General features: G+C 42.0%; 1 protein-coding gene across 8 annotated transcripts in view; it reads right to left on the bottom strand.

Annotated features, from left to right (window-relative positions):
* Window positions 1-26,581, bottom strand: part of LARS2 (leucyl-tRNA synthetase 2, mitochondrial) — a 173,460-nt gene that overhangs the window by 54,631 nt on the left and 92,248 nt on the right. For all 8 annotated transcript variants that reach the window (XM_036899365.2, XM_036899369.2, XM_036899367.2 and 5 more), the window contains 4 exons: window positions 17,322-17,429; window positions 15,108-15,267; window positions 4,183-4,287; window positions 1,500-1,615 (listed from right to left, as the gene is read on the bottom strand). In XM_036899365.2, the coding sequence (XP_036755260.2) occupies window positions 1,500-1,615; window positions 4,183-4,287; window positions 15,108-15,267; window positions 17,322-17,429 (489 nt within the window). The remainder of the gene's footprint in view (window positions 1-1,499; window positions 1,616-4,182; window positions 4,288-15,107; window positions 15,268-17,321; window positions 17,430-26,581) is intronic.

The following is a 26,581-nucleotide window of genomic DNA, read 5'->3' as shown; positions in this document are numbered from 1 at the left end:
GTGCCCCCTTTCTTGTCCTGCAGTTATCTGGGGCTCCCTGATAGGCAGCCTGGCTTGGCTCTGCACCACGTCCAGGGAGCCTGCTCACACACAGTCTAAAAAAAGGTTTAAGATTCAGTATCTCAGAGCATGACTCAAGTCTGGGGATACAATTTATGAAGTAAATGTAGGTCAGAACATGAGGTCAAAAAATGCTGTCACTCTTAGGGAAAAAACCCGACAATTTCCTTACTCTTTCTGCTCCACGCCCAACCCCTGCCAATATGTAAAACAACCTACAGCCAGGTAGTCCCAAACCTGAAATACCCAGTTCTTCAGGCCTAACTGAATCAGGATGAACCAGGATGGGGCCAGAAAGAATCTCCCAGGTGATTCAGAGACATAGCCAGGTATGCAATCATTATGTTAGTTCCCAGATCTGCTATACATTAAAATCACCTAGAGAGCTCTGAACATTCTTGATGCCCAATCTGTGTCCCTCATCCCCTAACCATTAAATTAGAATCTCTGGGGTAGGACTCAAGCATCAGTATTTTTAAAAAAGTTTCGGTGTTTCCAAAGGGCAGTCAAGTTTAAGAAACTGCTATAAACCAGGACTCTCAAACTTCAATGTGCATATAAATCACAGGGGGGTTTTAGTGGACTAGGGCAGGATCTGAGAGGCTCCATTTCTAACAGTATTGCCAATGCTGCTGGACGAGGGGCCAGACTCTGAATAGCGAGTGATTTTCAAAATGTGGTCCCTGGATCAGCAAGTGGTAGCAGCATCGCCTGGCAAGGTAGCTGAAATTCAAATGCGTGGGTTCCGCCTGGGATGACTGAATCTGGGTCTCGGTGGGGGCAGGCATTCCGGGCTTTAACAAGGCCACCAGGCGGTTCTGGTGTGTGCTCGAGCGGGAGAGTCACTGCTCTAACCACTTCCCGCTTCTCCCTCCCAAGCATCACCTCACCTCTTCGTCATACTTTCCGGCCTGGTTCAGTGTCAAGGCTGAGCTCAAGTCCTGCCAGACTTACCACCTAGCAAGAGATGACCCTGACCTCTAAAGATAAACATGACTCAGAACCTCTCTGTTCATTTCCACTCAGCTTTAGGTGGCAGTCATCAGTAAGCCAGGGAGAACAGAGATCCCAGAAGAAACAGCCAAATGCAGCCAGCTCTCAAGGAATTAGTGTTTCCCTGTGAGAGCTCATGTTTTCTCAAGTAGAAGACTTCAAAATTAAAGTTAAGTTACTGTAATAACTATACTATTCTAGGGTTGGGTTCGACTTAACAGTTGATAAACTTCCAGATATTGAAAAAAATTGAAAAAGGATATTATTTTGTTGTCATAGATTAAGAAATGAAGCCATAGACTGTTGTGGGGTTTAAGAAATGAGGCTGTGACACCAGGGATGAGTGAAATGGCAGGTTGTAATTTGCTCCCAAAGGAAAATGCCCATGAGAGTCGAGGTCACGATTTTAGAGGTGAGTTGTGAGGCCCGTGCCATGGGGAACCAACCTCAGCAGAGCTGCTCAGTCTCTCGGTACCATCGGGCAAAGGCTCAATGACTTCTGAGTAAGGCAGGCCCAGAGTTTGGGCTAAGAGGGTGTCCTCTGAGCTGGTGCTGGGAATTCCTGTTCAGAGGAGAAGAAACACAAAACATCTTTGCAAATACCCAAATCATAAAATAATTGACAGCACTGACACTCAGCTTTAGCTTCTTAAAGAAGAGACTACCTTTTATAGTTACAAAAGCTACAAAACCATACCACAATCACTGGGAAAATGAGAACAGTCCTGGAGAACCCCACCACCCTAATATCACTAGTTTGCCATACTGGTATTATTTCCTTTAAGCCTTTTTCCTTTGCTTAAGTTTTTTTTTTTTTATCTTGCAATTCTAAAATATAGCAAAATTCTAAAATCATAATTATCTGGGGGAGCCTCTTCTTTCGATTCCCTCAATGACAGGACAGTGGCATCCTTGTGAGAAGCAGGGCTGACTAGCACTCCAGAAAAATCCACACATCAGGAAGTCAAAAGCTGGCAACTACATTTCTTCATACTGTGCTTTGTTCCCAAAGGCAACATTACGTTCTGCATAGACATTTATTCTTCAGCCCACATATGCCCTTGAGGAGATGAATCTGAGCTTAAGGAAATCACTCATCCAGAGGCCTGCTGTTCTGGCTCCAGCTGTTCATCAAAATGGCTATGTCAGCTCCTGGATCTCCAGGGCAGGGTCTCTTGACCTTGGCACTGTTGACACGCTGGACTTTGCTGTGGGGCCTGTTCTGTGTATTGTGGGATATTGAGCAGCCTTCCTGGCCTCGACTAGTAGCACTCTCCCCGTTGTGACAAAAATGTCTCTAAAACTGCCACAGGCCCCTTAAGGATTTATTTTCCTTAAGCATCATACTCTCTAGGTTTAAATGGTCAGAAGAGAATGACATGAATGGCTTAATATCTTTTTTGTTTTGATTTTCTTCAAATCACTCTGTCAAAAACTGATCTGGTGGCAAAATTGCCCCCAGTCAAAACTGCTGATATCCTTGTGGACATATGTGGCCACTGGGCAGGATAAAACTAAGGGTGATGCACAAAATGCTTAAGTCAGATTTCTGTGAACAACCTCTCTGGAACACTGCCCTAAATGGCTAATTTAATGTTTGGGGGACATGTTCTAAAGCTCCTTAGTAAGACAGAAAGCTCCGTGGTGTGATGGAAAGTTCTATGGTGTTTCAGCTGAGATTATTGACAAAAAGCATCTAATGAGGCAAATAAACGTTCAGAGTGGACTTGAAAGACACTGAAGGGTTAGGACAAATGCAGGCAATAAATATTACTGAAAAGTCTTCATGGCCAAGAAGGGAAAAGAATCACTTATTACATTCCAAAAGTGTATGGTTTGGAGTCACTAGGAGGAGGGTTCAGAGACGCTGTGCCTGCAAAATGTACCAGAGCACGTAAGGGACGCTCTGCACTGTGGTGTTGGCCATGTGGGGCTCCGTGGAGTGCGAGCTACTTGTACAACACAGGTGGGATGACAGAATGACTGCTTTACCTCTTTTATTTCTGTTTCTGGTCTTCTTAGAAGCCAAGAGGCAATGACTTAGAAAATGTTAATTATGTAACTGGGAAATCAAGATAAGAGGAAAAATGATTTTCCACACACATCTAAAAAATCCGATTTCTTTCAGAACTCTCAATATTACAGCAGTACTTTGACTCAAAGTAACAACAACGAAAAGCCACATCAACAAGAACTTTCCTCTACTGTTTATACTGGCTGGCTGTAATAATGAATTTTACTAATTATGCAATACATAAAAATCATCGCAGGATTTATTTTCCTTAAGCATCATACTCTCTAGGTTTAAATGGTCAGAAGAGAATGACATGAATGGCTTAATATCTTTTTTGTTTTGATTTTCTTCAAATCACTCTGTCAAAAACTGATCTGAGGATTGTGAGGAAAAATGATTTTGGTAAGAAATGCTGTTTCTTCAGTGTGCTAGGAAATTACTCTCTCTGCAGGGTTTCGGCACTTTGGAGACTGACTGGAACTTAGAGCAGGAATGCAGGCAGAGAGACCCCCGGGGGCACTCAGAGGGCGGGTTTGGGCCGGGCCGCATGCGTGCCTTGGCGCCCTCCCAGACCTCCTGCTGGTGATGGTGACTCAGAACTCTCAGGGATGAGGAAGGCTGCCAGGACACCCAGTTTACAGTTCTATATATGCCTTTAATTTTACTGCTGTTTCATGAGCCTCTCCCCGAATAGCGCAAATTCACCTCCTCCACAAAGCCTTTCCTGAAAACCCAGCCCACATGGGTCATTTGTGCTTTGAGCCCCCAGCTCAGCAGTTGCTGTTGGTTCTCTGAGTTCTGAAACTGGATTTTCACCCGAGTTGTATCGTTCCCCACATCATATGTACAAGTCTCACCAGCTAGCTCTACTGGCAAGATCTATGGGCCAGACTATTTTTATTATTTTCAGTAACAACTAGCAAGGTGTGATGTACATGGTATTTTTCAAAATGTAATTCTTAAACAAGGGATGATTAAATGAAGGGACATTCATTTTTACAAAGAGGCAAAACATCATGGAATCAATAGCTCTTCTAATTGACAGGAACAGGCGAGTAATTTGATCTTAAACCTGATAAATATATTATCCTGACTACATTTTAATAGCTACTTACCTATTTTCGAATCCAGAGAGCCCTCCAAGTCAGCGTTGGCCAAGATAACAACAGGGACTTCCTGCTGGGTGAGCATGTTCACAGCTGTCACGGGCGTGAGGCAATCTGAAAATGAGAGCAAATAACTGTGGACGCCAGTCGGCTGGAATGCTAACACCATCTGAGTTTCAGAGGAGACAAATGAGAAAAATAAGCATTAGAACTTCTGTTTTGTGCTAATTGTTAAAGAATTTGTTCTTTGAAGGTATTAATAGATAATTCACACCAGTAGAAAATCAAAAGATTAAACAAATACAGGAAAATGTTAATCCATGCTCACAATCAAAGAAATGAAAAGGGCATTTTTACTTTCCAGATGGTGGAGTAAAGACATGCCCACCCCCCCCTTTTCCATTTGAAAAATACCTGAAATATACAGAAGAATGAGCAACACAAAGACCTATAGGGGGACAAGATGTCTGGAATTCCAAATCCTAACACTTGCAGATAGAAGTGGATGGGAGAGAAAATGACTGAGGAGCAGGGAGATTTCCAAACATACAAAGACAAAACAGTTTCTTCCCACACACCCTTTCTTAGGAAATACTGGAGGTGTGTTCCTACAAAATGAAGGGGTAAATCAAGAAAGAGACAGATATGGGATCCAGGGAACAGAGGTTCCAACAAAGGAAAGAGAGTGAAGCATTCACAGAACAGAGACAGAGGGAAGTCCTGGATGACAGATGTGCAGCAGAGGCCTGGAGAGTGACCAGGTCAGCTGTCAGCCGCAGAGAAGGCCCAGGAAGTATCCTTGGGGAAAAAAAAGGGGTTGATACCATATTTGACAGTTTGAACATGTAGCAAACTACACTGAGAGGAGTTTTAAAGAGCTTCTGGGAGGGTATGGGAAGACTTCGTCAAAAATTCAAAGAACACAAAGCAAATGAAAAAAATGAGGATATTATGAACTTTAGGTAAAACAGAAAGTTACTTAAACAGGAAAATGTAATCATGGTATACTGGGCTCAATTGTGAACAATATTTATGTGGTCATGATAAAACACTTCATTGGAATTATCCACACAGGGTGTCACATTAAATGAAGCTTGTTACAACTGCTGTAGTGTATTATGCATAGACCAGACACACACACATGAATCTTCACTGCAGGACTGGAAGCATGAAGACCCAATAAAGTCCCAAAGAAAGACCAGAAGAGAGGTGGTAAACAATGAGCAGTTCACTTGAGCTTTTTTGTACCATAAGCAATTAACAACAGTTACAGTTTAGGAACTCTTACTATTTACACTTACCATGTTTTAAGACTATATAATTATCTGAAATATGTTTTACAAACTCCAAAGTTAAAATAAGCCTAGGAATTAGGATTTGTTTTTCAAAGAAGTGAAGATAGGCTGCATAGGCATCTAAGCCAGTTCTATCTTCTTTCACTTTGCTTGTCAGGAAGCAAAGGACAGGGTGTTGCGGGGGCAGAGTAAAATGCAACCAAACTGGTCTCCACAGCTAAGGGTCAGCCAGCACCCATGGTCCCGTGCCTGGGAGGTCCCTGCTGCCTGAGCTGCCTAAGTGCTGACTCTTTTCAAAGTGGGACCCACATTTCTGATTCTACATTGTCCCTTCTCAAATAAGTGTACATTTGCAAATTCTGCAGTGGTGATATCATGTTATTAGGGGGATGGAAGGTGAGGTGTGGAGGAGCAAGAATGCATCACTAGGTAATGTCTGGAACTGGTGAACCAGAAGACAGCAGTGTAGGCATATTATAGAAACACATGGAGGCCTGAACTAGAGACACTGTCTATGGCACAGACTGCCAGTTGACCCCTTATCTGCCTCCCCTTCTGATTCAGCAACAGAATGTTTAGTTAGACACATGGCTGTGTAGCTAAGGGCAGCACTGCTCAGTCCCCTTTACGCTAGGTTTGGCCATGGGGTATGCGCAGAAGCAGCTTCTAGATTATGCTCTCAAAGGGAAGGACATGCCCTTTCACCCTTCTCACCTAATGCAGTGCAGATGAAGAGTAGAACATCTCAGAAAACAAAGATAAGGGCAAAACCCCTGAAAGTAGACAGAAAGGGCCTTGGCCCCAACCACCTCACAGGGCAGACTTGTCATAACCACTGAGTTCCATGTGGACAAGAAATAAATTGCCTTTTACGGCACGGTTTTCCTACAACTGTCATAGCCACCAAACTTACGTCCTAAGTAACACTCACCAAGCTCATCAGGAGAAGCTGGGTAAGGAGGCTCCTGGGGCTCCTGCTGCTGTCAGTACCCTGACACTTCATGGAATGTATAAATACTACTTGGATTTTAAAAAACGCAAGTTAATTTTTAAAAAGAGAGAAGAAAATTAAAGTAATCTTAAAGTGCTATTTTACACTTGAGAAGTTAGCAAAAACTTTTAGAAGGGTAGCAATCAGTGTTTGTCAAGTGGTCCTGGAATTCCTCTATCCTCACTGGAGATGGCCCTGTAAGCTGACAGGGACCCTTCAGAAGCCAATAAAGGCAACACTTAACAAGAACTAGAAAAATGTTCATAAACTTTGATAAAAAGAAATCCCATTCTTGGGAATGTCTTCTAAGGAAGTAATTCTAGGGAGGCAAAGAGCTGGATGAACATAAATGTTTATGGCAGCAATTTCCAAAACAGGCCAAACATGAAAAAGGCCAAATGGCCAAGATGATAAAGAAGGTTTGGATATTACAGTACAGAGCTGACAGAATATTATGTATGGACTGAAAACAATTGTGAAACCTGCATAAAAGCAAAGAAACACTTTTTTTTGATATCACATTAAGTGAAGACCAAAATATAAAAACAAAAGCACTCTGATTTTTAAGATACATGTTTGTGGGAACATGAATTAAAAAGTAATATGACCACATGCAAAAGAATGAAGTTGGACCCTACCTTTGCCATATATAAAAATTAACTCAAAATGGATTAAAGACCTAAATATAAGATATAAAGCTTGGGAAGAAAACATGGGTGTAAATCTTCATAATCTTTGATTAGGCAGTGGTTTTTTTTTTTTAGATAGAACACCAAAGGCAAAAGCAACACAAGAAAAGGTATATAAACTGGACTCCACCAAAACTGAAGACTTTTGTGCTTCAAGGGACACCATTAAGAAAGTGAAAAGACAGCCTACAGAAATGGAGAACATTTTTGCAAATCACATATTGATTAAGTGACTTGTTTCTAGACTATATAAAGAACTACTAAAATTCAACAGTAAAAAGACAACACAATTAAAAAATGGGAGAAGATATGAAAAGACATTTCTTCAAAGAAGATACACAAATGGCCAATAAGCACATGAAAAGACACTTAGAAGAATTACCCGTCAGGTAAATGCAAATCAAAATACAATGAGACACTTATCATGGCTGATCATTAGTAATGCGTGTAACTGTCAAGTCAGTTGTTAACTGCTGTACACCTGAAACAAATGTAATGTTGTATATCAACTACATATCAATTTAAAACATAAAATGCTTAAAATCTAAAAAAAAAAATAGCCACCCACAATGAGATACCACTTAACACCCATTAAGATAACTAGGATTGAAAAGATAGATAACTACAAGTGTTGGTTGAAGAGGTGGATAAACTGGAACCCTCACATACTTCCGGTGGGAATGTAAAATAGTGGAGCTGCTTTATGAAATAGTCTGATAGCTCCTCCCTTGTGTTGGGAGATCTGTGGATCTCCATGGCCTGAGAGACGATCACCTTCCCCAGATCGGGGAAGTTATCAGCAATTACCTCCTCAAAGACACTTTCTATCCCTTTTTCTCTCTCTTCTTCTGGTATCCCTATAATAGGAATATTGTTCTGTTTGGATTGGTCACACAGTTCTCTTAATATTCTTTCATTCTTAGAGATCCTTTTTCTCTCTGTGCCTCAGCTTCTCTGTATTCCTCTTCTGTAATTTCTATTTCATTTATTGTCTCCTCCACCGTATCTAATCTGCTTTTAAAACCTTCCATTGTATGCTTCATTTCTTATACTGTGTTCCGTAATGATTGGATCTCCGACCAAAATTCATTCCTGAGTTCTTGAATATTTTTCTGTACTTATATGAGCATATTTATGATCTTTATTTTGAAATCTCTTTCAGGAAGATTCATGAGGTCGATTTCATTTGACTCTGTGGTGTATTTATGATTTAGCTTTGAACGAGGTTCCTTTGACGTTTTATATTTGTATGTGGTGTCCTCTACTGCCCAGAAGGTCTACTCTCTGGAGCTGCTCAGCCCCTGGAACAATGTTGGGGGTCACAGGAGTGCGGTGTTGGTGCTTGGGGGGAGGAAAGAGCTGTTTCCTGCTTCCTGGCTGCTATGCCTGTCTCCACTGCCAGAACCAGCAGGCCGAGCATACAGGCATAAGCCTCTATGCTTTGTGTTTATAGCTGGTGTAGGCAGAGCTTCCCTCTGGCTGGCCTGATGCCAGGGTAGGCGCTGCTGCTTTGCGAGCCAGGTGCGGGCTGGCTGGGAGGAAGGCACAGCAGCCTTGTATCTCAGAGGGGGGCCTTGGAGCTGCGTAGCCAGCCAGGGGGCTGAAGCGCCTGAAGATCATTAAAGTTTCCAACCTGCTGGACAGAGTGCACCTGGACAATTTTGACTACCTGTCCTTTCTCCTGAGCAGGTAAGCTGTGTGCAATCCTTGCCTCTTTAGCAGCCCTCTCACTGTTAGGAAGTCTCTCTGGCTGCCTGCCTTTCTTTTTTCCCAGAGTAGCCAGATATGGATCCCTGTTCCACAAGAGGCTGGAATCCCAGTCTCTCCAGGTATTCTGCCTGTCTTAGCTTTCCAACTCCCCTAATCACCAGAGCAGCATGTAATGTAGGTTTGTGCTCCCAGAGCAGATCTCCAGGGCTAGGTTTTCAGCAGTCCCAGGCCTCCACTCCCTACCTGCTCTGTTTCTCTTCCTCCCGCTGGTGAGCTGGGGTGGGGGAAGGGCTCAGGTCCCACCAGGCTATGGCTTTGGCATGTTATCCTCTGTGAGGTCTGTTCTTTTCTCCAGGGGTATGCAGTCTGACACAGCCTTCTTTTCTGTTGCTCTTTCAGGATTAGTTGTATTAATTATATTTTCATATTATATGCAGTTTTAGGAGGAAGCCTCTGTCTCACCTCTCACACCTCCATCTTTAATCCCCAGGAATCTCATGCACTTTAAATGAGTGAATTTTACAGTATGTAAATTGTATTTCAATACAGTTGCTCAAGGAAAACATGGGAAAAAAAGCAGAGTACTGCATTAAAGGGCAAGATTTCTTTGTCACATTTCCACAGAAATGTTCCAATAGAACTTTTCTCAACTTTTGACAATTTTTCAATTAGAAAAAAATGGTCTTTTAACTTGAACATTAGCAGGTTTGTAATAAATGTATAGGAGCAACCTCCATGCTGTACCTGGTCAAAATCTCTTTCTTAGAACAGAACTAAACAGCACTAAAATCTGAAGTCCTTGACCAGGTCCAGCATTCCCCATATTCCACCTCAGTCATGTGCTTGTGATGTAAAACTGGAAGTCAAGGACGTCACAGAGAAATCCGAAGGAATGGAAGCATTTCACACAGTGGTTAGATGACAGATAAACACTAATTATAAAAGAAACATTCCAAGCAAAAAGTTGCCCTCTGTGCTCATGGTCCCCACTTCAAAGAGGGCATGAGTTTCATGTCCCCTGGGAAAAGCAGATGGCTTTTGTTTAGTGTTCAGCAAAGCAGTGCTCCATGCAACTAGTTCCCAGGGGAACTGCAGAAATCAGGGTCTATGGTCAAGTCAGTGTGGAAAGTGCTGTATGACTTCCTCCCTTGGACATCAGCATAGCAATGGTTCTGAGAAGTCCAGAAGCAAAGCAGCCTGTCTATTTCTGTTTATCCAGGTTATGTGAGCACAGGCGCTTTCCTTTCCACATGACGTCTATTAACACATGCTGAAAGGACACCAGTGGAAAGAGTGTGGTTAACAGAATGAATTATTATCTACAGGATTCTGTTCTTCCACCCTCTTGTCCCACCCTCATGCTGATCTAGCTCTGTAGGGGCAAGACAATAGTAAGTAATTAATTATTTCATGTTCTTGGGCTTCCTGGGAGATGAGGCTCTTGCTTATGAATATGTCAATGAACAGGGTTCTAAGTAACCCTTCAGGAAGACCTCATTTACCCTTTTGGCAAAATGCATGGTGTAGACCATTGGTGACTCAGAGCTGAAATGCCTGGTTTCAAATCCCCAGGGTTTGAATATTTTAATATTAGGGATGTAAGAAAGACTCCAGGAAAAGCAGAACAGCTTCAAGAGCTCTGACGATATTTCCCTATTGATGCTTTTTATGGTTTCTAGTTCCTATCAAGTCAGAGCTTACATAACATGATTTAAGTTGCAGGCAGTCAGCTCAGAAAAGGAGGCAATGGCAATGATTATGGAAATAAACTCAATTTCAAGAACTCTATAGGGAAGCACCTTACTTTTTACTCTCTTAAAGGAATCTCTGCCAAATTATAGGATTTGGCAAAAGCCCAGTGCATTTGTTTAGTCAGAAACAGCAGCAACCTGGCGACCTATGCCATAATCAGGGAGTTGTCCCAGGAGCCTCCCCTCTTGCTGCCTTCCAAATACTTCCCAGAGCCATTGCTGCCCCTCCATTCTGATGACCGCTGTCCTGCAGTCCTCTCCATCTCATCTGAACCAGTGGGGTAAGCTGGTCCACCTGCCTCTCCTCTCCCCTGTCCACACGTGCCACCCTCCTCCTCAGAGCCCCCAGGGCTCCTGTACCCACAGGGCCCCCTGCAACCACCCTGCCCAACAGCCCCATCACCTGCTCTGCTGAGAAAGCAAAACTTAACAAACTTAAGTCATTGGATGGATCCGGGACCAGGACCTTGGTCACCGTGGGCCAACTCAGGGACTGGCAGGCATACATCAGCTTAGCAACTGCTGGAACTCATGTCTGAAAAGGTGAACTCCAGCAAGAGAGAATCCAGTTGCCACTGTGTGCTGTCATGGCTTTCAGTGGTCACTGCTTTGACACTAGTCGCCCCCAGAACCTGGCATTCGAGGAAAAACCAAGCCGGCGACTTGATGTGATGTGAGCCAGCTGCTAACAGTAAGGGGCAGTGGCAGCACACCGTTCCAGTTTGAGATGTGACCTCAAGGGCCAAGGGAGGCATGAATTCATATTCATATTGTGATTTTAATTCACCTTTTAGAAAAACAACATTATGCTTAATGCACTGAACTGGCCTTACATGACTAATATCACATGTCAAATCCAGAGAGTTGACATGCAAATTAATCTAGAGACTTGGAATAAATTCACATCTGCAAACAGAATATTTCCACTCTGAAAATTAGAATTGGAAAATTCAGAGCTAAGTGTAATGTTCCATTTATACTTATGTCATAGATTATTAAAAAGAGGTGAGAATAAAGCTAAGAAGCCATTCAGTGCCAAATGAAATGATCAGGTCAAGTCAGATGTGTTGATACCCAAATGATCACAAAAACACTGCTTTCTGCATATGCTAAAATAATTTCTTAACTTCTTCTATATGAAAATGTTCTAAATTTACATAATGCCCTTCATGTCAGGAACTCCATCTTTTATAATCTATTAGCTATTAATTCCCTATTAATATTACCTCATTTGAACTCCTATTCCCAAATTAATCATAAGAAAAAAAATCTAAGGGCCAGATATTTACATTTTTAGATATTATTCAGCCACCATAGCCCTCAAGGAATCTCAAAATGCTCATGAGAGTAAAAACTGTGAGTTTTCCCTTTAAACTAAACAGTTGAAAAGAACGCCAATTTTCTTTTGAGTAAGTACAAAATAAAACAGAGAGATAGCAACACTGGACTTTGTAAGCATACACTGAAATTTTTTTTATTAAAGTAACATTGATATACAATCTTATGTTGGTTTCAAATACACAACACAGTGGTCCAACATTTAGCCATATTATCAAGTCCTCACCCGCTCCAGTGCGTTCACTGTCCACCAACATAGTAAGATTCAGAGAATAATTAACTGCATTTTCCATGCTGCACTACCATCCCCATGACAAACCTATATTGTGATTATGAATTATTGTGCCCTTTAATCCCTTTCCCCCTTCCCTCCATCCTCCCCAATCCCTCCCCTTGGAAACCGCTAGTCCCTTTTCAGTGTCTATGAGTCTACTGCTATTTTGTTCCTTCTGTTTTGCTTTGTTTTCTTACTCCACAAATAAGTGAAATCATTTGGTATTTGTCTTTCTCCGCCTGGCTTAGTTCACTGAACCTAATACCCTCTAGCTCCATCTGTGTTATTGCAAATGGGAAGGTTTCTTTTCTTTTTTGACTGAATAATATTCCATTGTGTATATGTACCACATCTTCTTTATTCATTCATCTATTGATGAACACTTAGATTGCATCCATATTTTGGCTATTGTAAATAGTGCTGCGATAAACATAGGGGTGCATCTGTCTTTTTCAAACTGGGCTCCTGCATTCTTAGGGTAAATTCCTAGGGGTGGAATTCCTGGGTCAAACACTATTTCTATTTTTAGTTTTTTGAGGAACCTCCATATTGCTTTCCACACGGTTACACCAATTTACATTCCCATCCACAGTGTAGGAGGGCTCTCTTTGCTCCGCATCCTTGCCAGCATGTTATTTCTTGTCTTTTGGATGTTGACCATTCTAACTGGTGTAAGGTGTTATCTCATTGTACTTTTAATATGCATTTCCCTGATGATTAGTGATGTGGAGCATCTTTTCATGTGCCTATTGGCCATCCAAATTTCTTCCTTGGACAAGTGTCTGTTCGGGTCCTCTGCCCATTTTTTAATTGGGTTATTTGTCTTTTGGGTGTTGAGGCATATGAGTTATTTATATATTCTGGATGTTAACCCCTTGTTGGGTATGTCATTCACAAATATATTCTCCCATACTGTAGGATGCCTTTTTGTCCTTTGCTGTACAGAAGCATTTCAGTTTCCTGGAGTCCCATTTGTTCATTTTTTATTTCATTTCCCTTGCCCGAGGAGATGTGTCCAGGAAAAAGTTGCTGATAATTACATTCAAGAGATTTTTGCCTATGTTGTCTTCTAAGTTTTATGGTTTCATGACTTACATTAGGTCTTTGATCCATTTTGAGTTTACTTTTGTGTGTGGGGTTAGACAATAATCCAGTTTCATTCTCATAGTTGTCCAGTTTTCCCAACACCAGCTGTTGAAGAGGCTGTCTTTTCCCCATTGTATGTCCATGGCTCCTTTATCGTATATTAATTGACCATATACTTTGGTTTATATCTGGGCTTTCAATTCTGTTCTATTGATCTATGGGTCTGTTCTTGTGTCAGTACCAAATTGTTTTGATTACTGTGGCTTTGTAGTAGAGCTTGAAGTCAGGGAGCATAATCACTCCAACTTTGCTCTGCTTTTCCAGGATTGCTTTGGCTATTTGGGGTCTTTTGGCATACACTGACATTTTAACTCAAAAGAGTCTTTTATTTCAATATATAACAACAAAAGAAATGAATAAATGTTATCTGTCTTGTGCCAGAGTGAATTACGGATGCATCTGGCTCTCCTGTTAATATCCCAGGAAGGCAGGACTGGAATGGTCACATATGCATTCCTGAGGGCTTAGCACACAGCAGGCTAGTAAGTGCTCACTGATTTGAACCCTGGCTTTAATGCAGTAAGTACACAATTAGTGTCTTAGCAGAGGTGACTGGGATGGCCTTGTCTATCTTTCCAACCTGATACCATGAAATCTTTCATTCTGGTTATTTTAAGAATAGTAATTTAAAAAAACCTTAATATTGCTTTCCAAAACATGTTTTAGTCACATAATTAAAACAGACCCCAGTAATCCAGACTGTGTGCTTTGGGTTGAAGTTTATACTCTATGAAAAGAGAACAGGGATGAGATTTTCATTGAAAAATTTACATTTCACTGAAGATCTACTTGTAATTGACAGGGGGCTTCCTTTGCCTGCCTGGGATCCATACCCCTTCCTCTGGTAAGAGCCTGAGTTGGTTTTGGAGAGCTACCCTTCCTCACCGGCTACAGTCTTGGTCGTCTATCAAGAAAAGGGCCTGGCATTCCCTTGGCCAAGAGAAAGGCTCAGGCCCCAGTTACACACGTGTTCAAACACCTCTCCCTGCAATGTGAGTGTGGAACCAATTGGCCCAAGCACTCAAAGGGAGGTGAGGGCAGATTCAGTCAGTTGGTAGCACCAAAAGACTGTTAACTGCTGCCCAAACCCTCATGGCTGCCTCCAGGTCCTCTTCCACACCGGTTCCCCAGCTAGTCCTCCAGTCAGCAAGCTTACCACCATCCTTCAAACACGTCCCCTCTCCCTCTGGGTTAGCCAGAGATGGATTCTGTTCACTGCAACCACAGAATCCTGATGAAAGTGCAGGCATTCCCCAAATCCTTCCTGACCAGTAATGTTTGCTATGCCAATTCCAGGGCAGCTTCATCCATTCATTAGAGCCCAGAGCAGGACTGTCCATCTGCTCAAATTACTGTGTGGATTCTTTAAAATAATAAGGTTGAGCTACTGAAAATGTTTCCTCTAATTCTCACTGGCTTCCTTCCTGTCCCTGTTAGTATAGTTTTATTTGATGATGGAATTATAAATTAAGCAGAAGATTCTACTGTTATCAGAAAAGAGCTTTAAATCTAGATTATATTTTAAGGGAAAGGGTTGAGAAGCAGACAAACTAGTGACTCAAAGTGAAACGAGGGGGTAACTTAACATTTTCACAGTTCTATTTTATCCTCATGTTTTAAAATAAAGAAGTAAAAGTCAGGCCAAGGTGGAGAACAAACCGCACATGAAAGGACTGAACTGTGAAGTGCAGTCCAAAAGAAAGCCACAATCCCCATCCTCGCCTTGGCTTGCCAACTCACCTTTGCCAGGGGCAAGTGCTTTCCAAAAGGCCTCCTTCAGAGGGCTGTGCCCATGTAGGAGTCTGTGGCTGGGGCAGATGGCAACGTGGGAAGTGCCATAAATGGCCTCAGGGGTGGCCGTGTAGGCAGTCAGCTTCTCCCCTGTGACTTGCCCGTCAACCTGGTAGGGGAAACACAGCTGTTTCAGTTCTTCCCTTTGGGCTGTTATGCTCCTTAGCATAACACTTTTTCTCCCTCCCCAGCTCAGTCCCAAACAGTGGGGACAGCATATGACCAGAGCCCCGGAGATGAGGGAGAGCAGAGAAGGGCAGGAGAGAAGAGGGTAGCTTTCCTTTCTCAAGCCCTCCCTAGTGCTCACCACCAGGTATACATGTGGCCCCAAATCATTTTCCTGGTTCCTTTGTTCACAAATGGAAAATAATTGTGTTACATTGTTTCTGTTCTGAGAAAGGAGGTATACTTTCCTGCAGGTAAAGTCACCAAGGCTAACACCATTTTGAAGAGGAAAGAAAGGGCAGCCTGAGTGGAGCTCCCCTCTGGGCATTCCTAGGGCTGGTTAAACGCCTTCTGAGGAAGAAACACCTGTTCAGCATCGAATGAATGCCAACTCAGTGATGGACACAGAGAACAGAGAAGAGAGATGCTCCTTCCTTCACACATTCATTCAGACGCGTTCAGAGTGTAAGAGAGGTACTAGGAGCTCAGGGCCTGGAGCCGACGTCCACACTATGGCTTGAATGTCAGGGAGGTGTCACCTACAGAGCCAGGCTGGGGACCACAGAAGCACAGCCACACAGCCTTGAATCCGCAGGCCGGACAGTGCTCCCTCCTTTAAGACATCTCACTTTCAGGTGGGTTCAGGAACGGAGATGGAGACACTTTCAAAATAAAATGCTGGGCAAGGGAGAGAATGTAGAAGACGTCCACGTGCAGCTGCTGAGTGGCTCGTAGACCCACTTCTTTCACCCTGGCTGAGAACAGAGGCCTTTGACATGAAGACCAAACCCAGCTGAATGCGCAGGACCCCAGAGGAGTGGGCCCTGAGAGTCTGAACAAAAGACACGGCTAGTCGGAATTTCAGAAATCTCACCACCTTCCCAGAAAAGCACCAAGAGGAAAGGCTCATTTCAGCATTTGATTTTCCAAGGTTTCCCAAGCACACACTCCCTCATGGGGACTTCTCCCCCTGTCTGCAGCTGGAGTGACCGGGGTCCCTTTCTGAGGAAATGGCCCAGGGAATGCGTGTGAGCTCAGTGACGAACGGCAGGCGCTCGGGAGACACTGGCGTGGCTGTCGGGAGGAGGGAGCCTAGAGGGCAGGCTGGCGGCTGCTCCTTCCTCCGGAAGGCTTGACTGGAACCAAGGGGATGGCAGGGTTTGAGCTCAATGAATGACACAAAGGCCTTGCTTTATGAAGGAGAAATCAGAAGGATAAATAAAATAAAACATAAAACCACACACCCGGAAAGAAATAGCAACAGAACAACTTTCTAGTCTGTAGAGACAAGAAAGGCCAAGGGGCCCCTTCCAGCACAGGTGGGCCATCGTCAGGGCGCTCTCAGCGGTGTTCCCACAGGTCAGCTCTTCCGAGCCCTGGGTCGACACACAGCCCTGAACGGCTTCAAGCCTGTCTAGGCTTAAATGGTGCTACCCTTAGCCTCAGCTCCCTTAGGTTTTAACTTGTTTTGTGACAGAACCCCTTTGAAATTACAATGAGAACTGTGGACCCACTGCTTTGAAAAATGTCCACAAGAACATTCTACACATAATTTCAGGGAGTTCATGGATCCCCAGAAGACCCTCCATACCTGCGCTGTCCAATATGATAGCCAATGACTGCAGAGCAATTGAAATGTGGCTGGGATGTGCTATAAGTAGAAGACACAGTAAGATTTTGAAGACTTTGTACTAAAACAAGAGTATACACTCTTTCTTTAATACATTTTTAAATTTCTATATCATATCATGAAATGATAATTTTTTGGATATAATAGGTTGAATAAAATGTTATTGTGATTAATTCTACCTGCTGCACTATTTGCACTTTAAAAGACGTGGCTACTAGAAAATTTGGAATTCCATATGTGTCTTGCGGTGTATTTCTACTGGACAGCACTGCTGTATAGTCCCAAGTTGCTGGTCTCTTCAGTGAGTTCTAAAAATGCACAAGGGGAGCTGTGTGTATTCACTGCTGGAGATGTTATTGCTCAATCACCTTTAATGTGAAGTCCAGATGGCAGCCCACACAGTCCCCGATCCAGTGGGCCTGCATGCCTTTTATTCCATACCATTCTGGAAGGTCTGCCAGCGCATCCTGCATGGCCTATAGGAATGAAAGAAAGAGACGTAAATGCACAAAATTTGTTTAAGAGAAAGCAAATGATTTGGGGCTTGCTAAGGTAGGAAGAGTGGGGACACTAAAAGAGGCTCAGGATTTAGCCATCTTCTCATTCACCTGCCAATCAGAGGAACCAAGCAAGGGTTAGACACAGATGCACTCACCATGACTCAACTTAGTGAGATGGGTCTGAGTTCTCTACTGTGAGTGGGCCAAGGTTTCATGAAAGGAAGAAAATGAACAAGGAAAGAGCATAATTAATATCTGTGATGAGCATGGGCAGTACATTCTCTCTCACAGTCTTGGAACTAAGCAAAAGAAGTTCAAGTTTATGAATTTTGAAATTCTAAGACAAGCAATTCATGGATATGGGTGTTTTACAACTCAGCCACAGTATACACAGAACTATATTATAATTACATCTCTGCATAAAAAATCAGCATGAGTGAAACATGTTGATTTGTGTAAACATTTGCTATCAGAAGTACACATGTATTTTCATTGTTGTCTGCTTTTAATCCTAAATTCCTATAAAGGGAGGCTTTCCTATACATTATTTTCCATGGTCTCAAGTACATGCCAACCCCTATCATTTGGTGATGGGACACATTCCTTCAACTGATGGATTAAAATTAAATCATATGGAGATTTTCTCAAGATGGTGGCGTGAATGTGTATTTTGGAAAATACAGCAAATACAACTGTTCCTAAAAGAGAGGCCAGAAGATACAGTACAACATCCAGGCTGCACCTACATCTGCGAGAACTCAGCATCTCACAAAAAGGGTAAGATACAAAGCTGTGACCTGGTGGGACTCGAGCAAAACCCCCAATCCAGCTCACCGGCGGGAGGAAAGGAGTCGGAGTGGGGAGGGAGTGGAAGCACAGGACTGCTAAATAACCAGCCCTAGTAATCTGCACTGGGAGCACAGACACACAGTGCATGGTGTGCTGGATATTAGAGAAACAGAAAAGTAAAATCCAAGAATGAGACTGAGAACAGTTCCCCACAGCCAGATGCCCTGGGACAAAATAAAAGTGGGTGCTTTAAAAGTCTTAAAGGGACAAGGGTTTAACAGATGGACAAAATCGTCCTGGCACACTCAGCCCAGCAGGCTGGGAATTTTAAGGAACTTCAGGCGCCCTAACTTCCTGGGTGGCATTGCAGCTCTGAAGCTCCTCACAGCGATAAGCAGCCTGCTGTTCATTCCCCCCCTGCTGGCACTGCAAGCAAACTGGCTGACCTGCCATTGCTGCAAACAAGCTGAGGAGCAGCCCCACCCACAGCAACCACAGAGAGTCTCCTTTCAGTGGGCAGCTGCCCGGCACAGGTAGAGGAAGTTGGCGCAAACTCCAGAAGGTGCAAAAGGGCATTGTTCTCACAGAAGAACACACACCATGCAACTGTGACCCCCCGCAATGCCCTAGGCTACCTTGAGGGCCCCACCACTCATGGCAGCTCAGGGAATTAACCCAGAGACTGTTCCCTGTGTGTGGTTAACCAGCATAGGCAGCGGAGAAGAGCAGGCAACCAGCAAGCAGGAAGGGACTTTGTTCTCCCAGCCTGACACATGCACCACTCAACAATGATCACTTCTATTGCCATGAAAAGGCAGAATAATCTGGTCCAGTCAAAAATCACTCAAACACTAGACAGAGGGCATGGTGAGACTGATATAACCAACCTTCCTGAAAAAGAATTCAAAACAAAGTCATAACCATGCTGATGGACCTGCAGAGAAATATGCAAGAGCTAAGGGATGAATTCTGGAGGGAGATAACAGAAATGAAACAAACAATGGAAGGTTGAAGAGCAGACTGGATGAGGTGCAAGAGACTGTTAATAGAGTATAAATGAGAGAATAGGAATACAGAGAAGCTGAGGCAGAGAGAGATAAAAGGATCTCTAGGGATGAAAGAATATTAAGAGAACTGTGTGACCAATCCAAACAGAACAATGTCTGCATTCTAGGGGTACCAGAAGAAGAAGAGAGAAAAAGGGATAGAAAGTGTCTTTGAAGAAATAATTGCTGAAAACTTCCCCAAGCTGGGAAGGAAATAGTCTCTCAGACCATGGAAGCCCACAGACCTCCCAACAAAAGGGACCCAAGGAGGACAACACCAAGACATATAATAATTAAAATAGCAAAGATCAAAGAGAAGGACAGGGTATTAAAGGCAGCCAGAGAGAGAAAAAAGATCACCTACAAAGGAAAACCCATCAGGCTATCATCAGACTTCTCAACAGAAACTTTACAGGCCAGAAGAGAATGGCATGATATATTTAATGAAATGAAACATAAGGGCCTTGAACCAAGAATACTGTATCCAGCACGATTATCATTTAAATTTGAAGGACGGATTAAACAATTCCCAAATAAGCAAAAGTTGAGGGAATTTACCTCCCACAAACCACATCTACAGTGTATTTTAAAGGGACTGCTCTAGATGGAATTACTTCTAAGGCTAATTAGATGTCACCAGAGAAAATAAAATCACACCAAAGAAAGCAGACCAACTAAACACTAACTAAAGGCAAAAAATAAAATCAACTACCCACAAAAGCAGTCAAGGGAAACACAAAAGAGTACAGAATAAAACACCTAACATATAAAGAGTGGAGGAGGAAGAATAAGAAGGGAGACAAATAAAGAATCATCAGACAGTGTTTATAATAGCGTAATAAGTGAGTTAAAGTTAGATTGGTTAGATAGTAAAGAACCTACCCTTGAACCTTTGGTAACCATGAATTCAAAGCCTGCAAAGGCATTAAGTACATACCTATCGATAATCACCCTAAATGTAAATGGACTGAATGCACCAGTCAAAAGACACAGAGTAACAGAATGGATTAAAAAGCAAGACCCATGTATATGCTGCTAACAAGAGACTCATCTCAAACCCAAAGACATACACAGACTAAAAGTGAAGGGATGGAAAAAAGATATTTCATGCAAAGAATAGGGAGAAAAAAGCAGGTGTTGCAGTACTTGTATCAGACAAAATAGACTTCAAAACAAATAAAGTAACAAGAGATAAAGAAGGACATTACATAATAATAAAGGGGTCAGTCCAACAAGAGGATATAACCATTATAAATATCTATGCACCCAACACAGGAGCACCGACATATGTGAAACAAATACTTACAGAACTAAAGAGGGAAATAGAATGCAGTACATTCATTTTAGGAGACTTTAACACACCACTCAGTCCAAAGGACAGATCCACCAGACAGAAAATAAGAAAGGACACAGAGGCGCTGAACAACACACTAGAACAGATGGACCTAACAGACATCTACAGAACTCTACACCCAAAAGCAGCAGGATACACATTCTTCTCAAGTGCACATGGAATATTTTCCAGAATAGACCACATACTAGGCCACAAAAAGAGCCTCAGTAAATTAAAAACGATTGAAATTCTACCAACCAACTTCTCAGATCACAAAAGTGTAGAACTAGAGATAAATTGTACAAAGAAACCAAAAAGGCTCACAAACACATGGAGGCTTAACAAGATGCTCCTAAATAATCAATGGATCAATGACCAAATAAAAACAGAGATCAAGCAATATGTGGAGACAAATCACATCAGCAGCACAATGACCCAATGTCTGTGGGACGCAGCGAAGGCAGTTCTAAGAGGAAAGTATATAGCAATCCAGGCCTATTTAAACAGGAAGAACAATCCCAAATGAATAGTCTAAAGTCACAATTATTGCAACTGGAAAAAGAAGAACAAATGAGGTCCAAAGTCAGCAGAAGGAGGGACATAATAAAGATCAGATAAGAAATAAATAAAATTGAGAAGTATAAAACAATAGAAAAATAAATAAATGAAAGCAAGAGCTGGGGCTTTGAGAAAATAAACAAAATAGATAACCCCCCAGCCAGACTTATTAAGAGAAAAAGAGAGTCTACAGGCATAAACATAATCAGCAATAAGAAAGGAAAAATCATGACAGACATCACAGAAATACAAAGAATTATGAGAGAAAAACCATGAATATCTATATGCTAACAAGCTGGAAAACCTAGAAGAAACGGACAACTTCCTAGAACAATACAACCTTCTAAGACTGACCAAGGAAGAAACAGAAAATCTAAACAGACCAACTACCAGCAACAAAATTGAATCAGCAATCAAAACACTACCCAAGAACAAAACTCCCAGGCCAATGGATTCACCACTAAATTTTATCAGACATTTAGAGAAGACATAATACCTATTCTCCTTAAAGTTTTCCAAAAAATAGAAGAGGAGGGAATACTTCTAAACTCATTCTATGAAGCCAGCATCACTCTAATACCAAAACCAGGCAAAGACACCACAAAAAAAGAAAATTACAGACAAATATCCCTGAAGAACATAGATGCAAAAATACTCAAAAAAATATTAGCAAACCAAATTCAAAAATACATCAAGCAGATCATATACCATGATCAAGTGGGATTCATCTCAGGGATGCAAGGATGGTACAACATTCAAAAATCCATCAACATCATCCACCACATCAACAAAAAGAAGGACAAAAACCACACGATCATCTCCATACATGCTGAAAAAGCATTTGACAAAATTCAACATTCATTCATGATAAAAAGTCTCAACAAAATGGGTATACAGAACAAGTACCTCAACATAATAAAGGCCATATATGAAAAACCCACAGCCAACATCATACTTAACAGAGAGAAGCTGAAAGATTTTCATCTAACATCAGGAACAAGACAGGGAAGCCCACTCTCCCCACTGTTACTCAACATAGTACTGGAGGTCCTAGCCACAGCAATCAGACAAAACAAAGAAATATAAGGCATCCATATTGGTAAGGAAGAAGTCAAACTGTCTCTGTTTGCAGATGACATGATATTGTACATAAAAAACCCTAAAGACTCCACTCCAAAACTACTAGATCTAATATCAGAATTCAGCAAAGTTGTGGGATACAAAATTAATACACAGAAATCTGTTGCTTTCCTATACACTAATGATGAACTAGCAGAAAGAGAAATCAGGAAAACAATTCCATTCATAATTGCATCAAAAAGAATAAAATACCTAGGAATAAACCTAACCAAGGAAGTGAAAGACTTATACCTTGAAAACTACAAGACATTCGTTAAGAGAAATTAAAGAGGACACTAACAAATGAAAACTCATCCCATGCTCTTGGCTAGGAAGAATTAATATTGTCAAAATAGCCATCCTGCCTAAAGCAATCTACAGATTCAATGCAATCCCTATCAAAATACCAACAGCATTCTTCAGCAAACTAGAGAAAATAGTTCTAAAATTCATGTGGAACCACAGAAGATCTTGAATAGCCAAAGCAAGAATAAAGTGGGGGGGACTTCATTTCCCAACTTCAAGCTCTACTTCAAAGCCACAGTAATCAAGACTATTTGGTATTGGCACAAGAACAGATGCATAGACCAGTGGAACAGAATAGAGAGTCCAGATATCAACTCAAACATACAGGTCAATTAATATACGATAAAGGGGCCATGGACATACAATGGGGAAATGACAGCCTCTTCAACAGATGGTGTTGGCATAATTGGACAGCTACATGTAAGAGAGTGAAACTGGATCACTGTCTAACTCCATACATAAAAGTAAACTCGAAATGGTTCAAAGACCTGAATGTAAGTCATGAAACCATAAAACTCTTAGAAAAAAACATGGGCAAAAATCTCTTGGCCATAAACATGAGCAACTTCTTCATGAACATATTTCCCTGGGCAAGGGAAACAAAAGCAAAAATGAACAAGTGGGACTATATCAGGCTGAGAAGTTACTGTACAGCAAAGGACACCATCAATAGAACAAAAAGGCAACCTACAGTATGGGAGAATATATTCATAAGTGACATATCTGATAAAGGGTTGACATCCAAAATATATAAAGAGCTCATGCACTTCAACAAACAAAAAGCAAATAATCCAATTAGAAAATGGGCAGAGGAGCTGAATAGACACTTCTCCAAAGAAGAAATTCAGATGGCCAACAGACACATGAAAAGATGCTCCACATCACTAATCATTGGAGAAATGCAAATTAAAACCACAATGAGATATCACCTCACACCAGTTAGGATGGCCAACATCCAAAAGACAAACAACAACAAATGCTGGTGAGGATGTGGAGAAAGGGGAACCCTCCTGCACTGCTGGTGGGAATGTAAATTAGTTCAACCATAGGAAAGCAGTATGGAGGTTCCTCAAAAAACTAAAAATAGAAATACCATTTGACCCAGGAATTCCACTCCTAGGAATTTACCCTAAGCATACAGCAGCCCAGTTTGAAAAAGATAGATGCACCCCTATGTTGATTGCAGCACTATTTACAATAGCCAAGAAATGGAAGCAACCTAAGTGTCCATCAGTAGATGAATAAATAAAGAAGATATGGTACATATACACAATGGAATATTATTCAGCCATAAGAAGGAAACAAATCCTACCATTTGGAACAACATGGATGGAGCTAGAGGGTATTATGCTCAGTGAAATAAGCCAGGTGGAGAAAGACAAGTATCAAATGATTTCACTCATCTGCAGAGTATAAGAACAAAGAAAAAACTGAAGGAACAAAATAGCAGCAGAATCACAGAACCCAAGAATGGACTAACAGTTACCAAATGGAAAGGGACTGGGGAGGGTGGGTGGGAAGGGAGGGATAAGGGGAAAAAGGAGCATTACGATTAGCACATGTAATGTAAGTGGGGGACACGGGTAAGGCGGTATAACACAGAAAAGACCAGTCGTGATTCTATAGAATCTTACTATGCTGATAGACAGTGACTGTAATGGGGTATGTGGTGGGGACTTGATAATAGGGGGAGTCTAGTAACCATAATGTTGCTCATGTAATTGTACATTAATGATAGCAAAATTAAAACAAAAGGGAGAAAAAAGTAAATCATATGTTTGTAGTACGAAGAGTTCACTTTTAAATTCCTAATTATATTGTAATGAATAGAGGCAACATCTAGTGGTTTGGAATTCACGGAGTGCTTTTACATACATCTCTTCTCACATACTCTGGTAAGGTTGCCCACTTTCAGATCAGTGAACCTATGTTGAGAGAGGCTGTAGCTCTCTCATGCAAGGCTGTAGAGACAGACAAGCCAGGACTAGAATGCACACTTCTTTCCCCTGTAGCACATAGTTTCTCACTCTATTGTGTGATAGTCAACACAGGGCATCTTTTATACCTGTCATCTACTTATCCATGAATTCTCATTTGTTCAGGAGAGTTTAGAAGCTTCAAGATCCAGAAATTCTTCCTGAGGCAGAAATTGTGGATAACAGACACCATCAAGCTGACCATCAGTGTGTTCATTCATGTCTTTATTCCACCACAGTGTGTTAACCAGCCCTCCCACCTTACCAGGACCTCATCTAGGCATTGGGAGCCTGAGAATACACAAAGCAGGATGTGCCAGAGTCCCTAACCTAAGTTCAAATAATGCACAAATGAAACCTGCTGCTATTAGTTGCGTAACTGATCAAAATTCAATACCAAATGCTATTAATGTAAAAAAAGGTGGGACATGGGTCATGGAGATGAGTCAAAGGAAAGGAAAAATAGTGGGAAGGTAGGAAGAAAAGCAGAGTGAAAAACAGAGAGATACAAAAGAGCTGGGCAGATGGACCACAGAGATAAAGAAGGGAAGTCTTAGGGGTGGGTGGGTGAGGAAAGAGAAGCTCTGAAAGATACAAAAAGAAGGAAAAATAAGGAGAATTTGAAAGGAGAGGTAAGGTAGACAGGTAATGGAGAAATGGTGCAGGTGAGGAAATGAAAACTGGGGGAGAAAATTCTAGTGTGCATGGTGTCCAAGCTGAAGAGTGTGCCCACAGTGGACTGCAATGAACAGCTGCCACAGTGGGAGACACTGGATTGCTCTCTTCTCAATAACAAGGTGAGCTTCCAGCCACACGCTGCTCATGTGAAACCTTCATAAGATTGTATATCCATGATACCTTAATAAAAAAAAAAAGCCCTTTATGATGATATATCACCAACCAGAAACTGCGCATCTGAAAGTAAGTCTATTTGGTAGTTTGGAAAGGAGATCCATGAAAACCTAAGAGCTGATAAAAAAGATTCATTTTAAGAAAAATTTAAGGTAAGTTTTAAAACTTGATAATTTAATATGATCTGTACTTAAAACACCTTATGATATTAATGGAAGTATATTCTACTAGGAATGCTTGCCAAATCTCCCAGGGTAGGAACAAGGGGATCTTGAGATGCTTGTTCTAGAAAAATAAAATTAGCGTGTGCTAATGCAATACCCATGTTTCAGCTTCTTGTGATGTGTGGCGGCTTTACAGGAAATAGAAAATACTTTGTGGTTACTAATAAAGTTGCCCATCAGGGCCCATTATGTTTCTGTATTTTCCTGAGGGAAAAATCACTTTTGAGAAGATGGTAAAAGTCCTGCTCCTGCTTGCTCATTATGCATCAACTAAAGGAACTTGCTTTTAGTTCGTCAAAAACATCAAGCCTGCCTCATGGCCTTGTCATGTGCTATGTTCTTGCTCCGGAACACAACACTATTTCCTCACCCTCTATACGGCAGTTGTTGTCTCAGCCTAAATGTCGCCACCTGAGAGGGACCTGCCCTGGCGCCCCCATCGGAAGCAGGTGTCCCTTTCATTCTCCTCCACACCTCTAATTGTTCCTCTCTTGTTTGGTCTGCTTGCTTGCTTCTTGGTAATCTGACTCATCCTCTGGATTGTAAGCTCCCTGAGAGCAAGGAACACCTCAATTTTGTTCACCAGTGTATATGTAGCATCTACAGTCCTTGGTATCAATAGGCACTTTGAGAAACAGCCCTTTCTCAAAGGTAATGTAGAGACAAGCCCTTTCCCCTCTCATCTCCCCTGCTGATAATGAAGAGGAAAAGCCCGACTCTAACAATCTGGACCAGCTATAGCTCTGCTTCCAGCAGGCCTGCCCCGTGGTCACACTGCTGACTGTGGACACACGGCCCCATCCTACTGGGACACAGGCCAACAGGAGCCTGGTTCTTCAGTGGGACATCTGGCGGTCTTTCAGTGTCACTAGTGTCCCTTTCTTTCCTCTCAGGGATCCTAAGAGGCCTCAATCCCATGTTTGTA

Source organism: Manis pentadactyla, chromosome 1, assembly GCF_030020395.1.
Source record: "Manis pentadactyla isolate mManPen7 chromosome 1, mManPen7.hap1, whole genome shotgun sequence".
NCBI classification, from domain to species: Eukaryota; Metazoa; Chordata; class Mammalia; order Pholidota; family Manidae; genus Manis; species Manis pentadactyla.
Note: the sequence above shows the minus strand (reverse complement) of the source record. Positions and strands in the feature narration are given on the sequence as shown.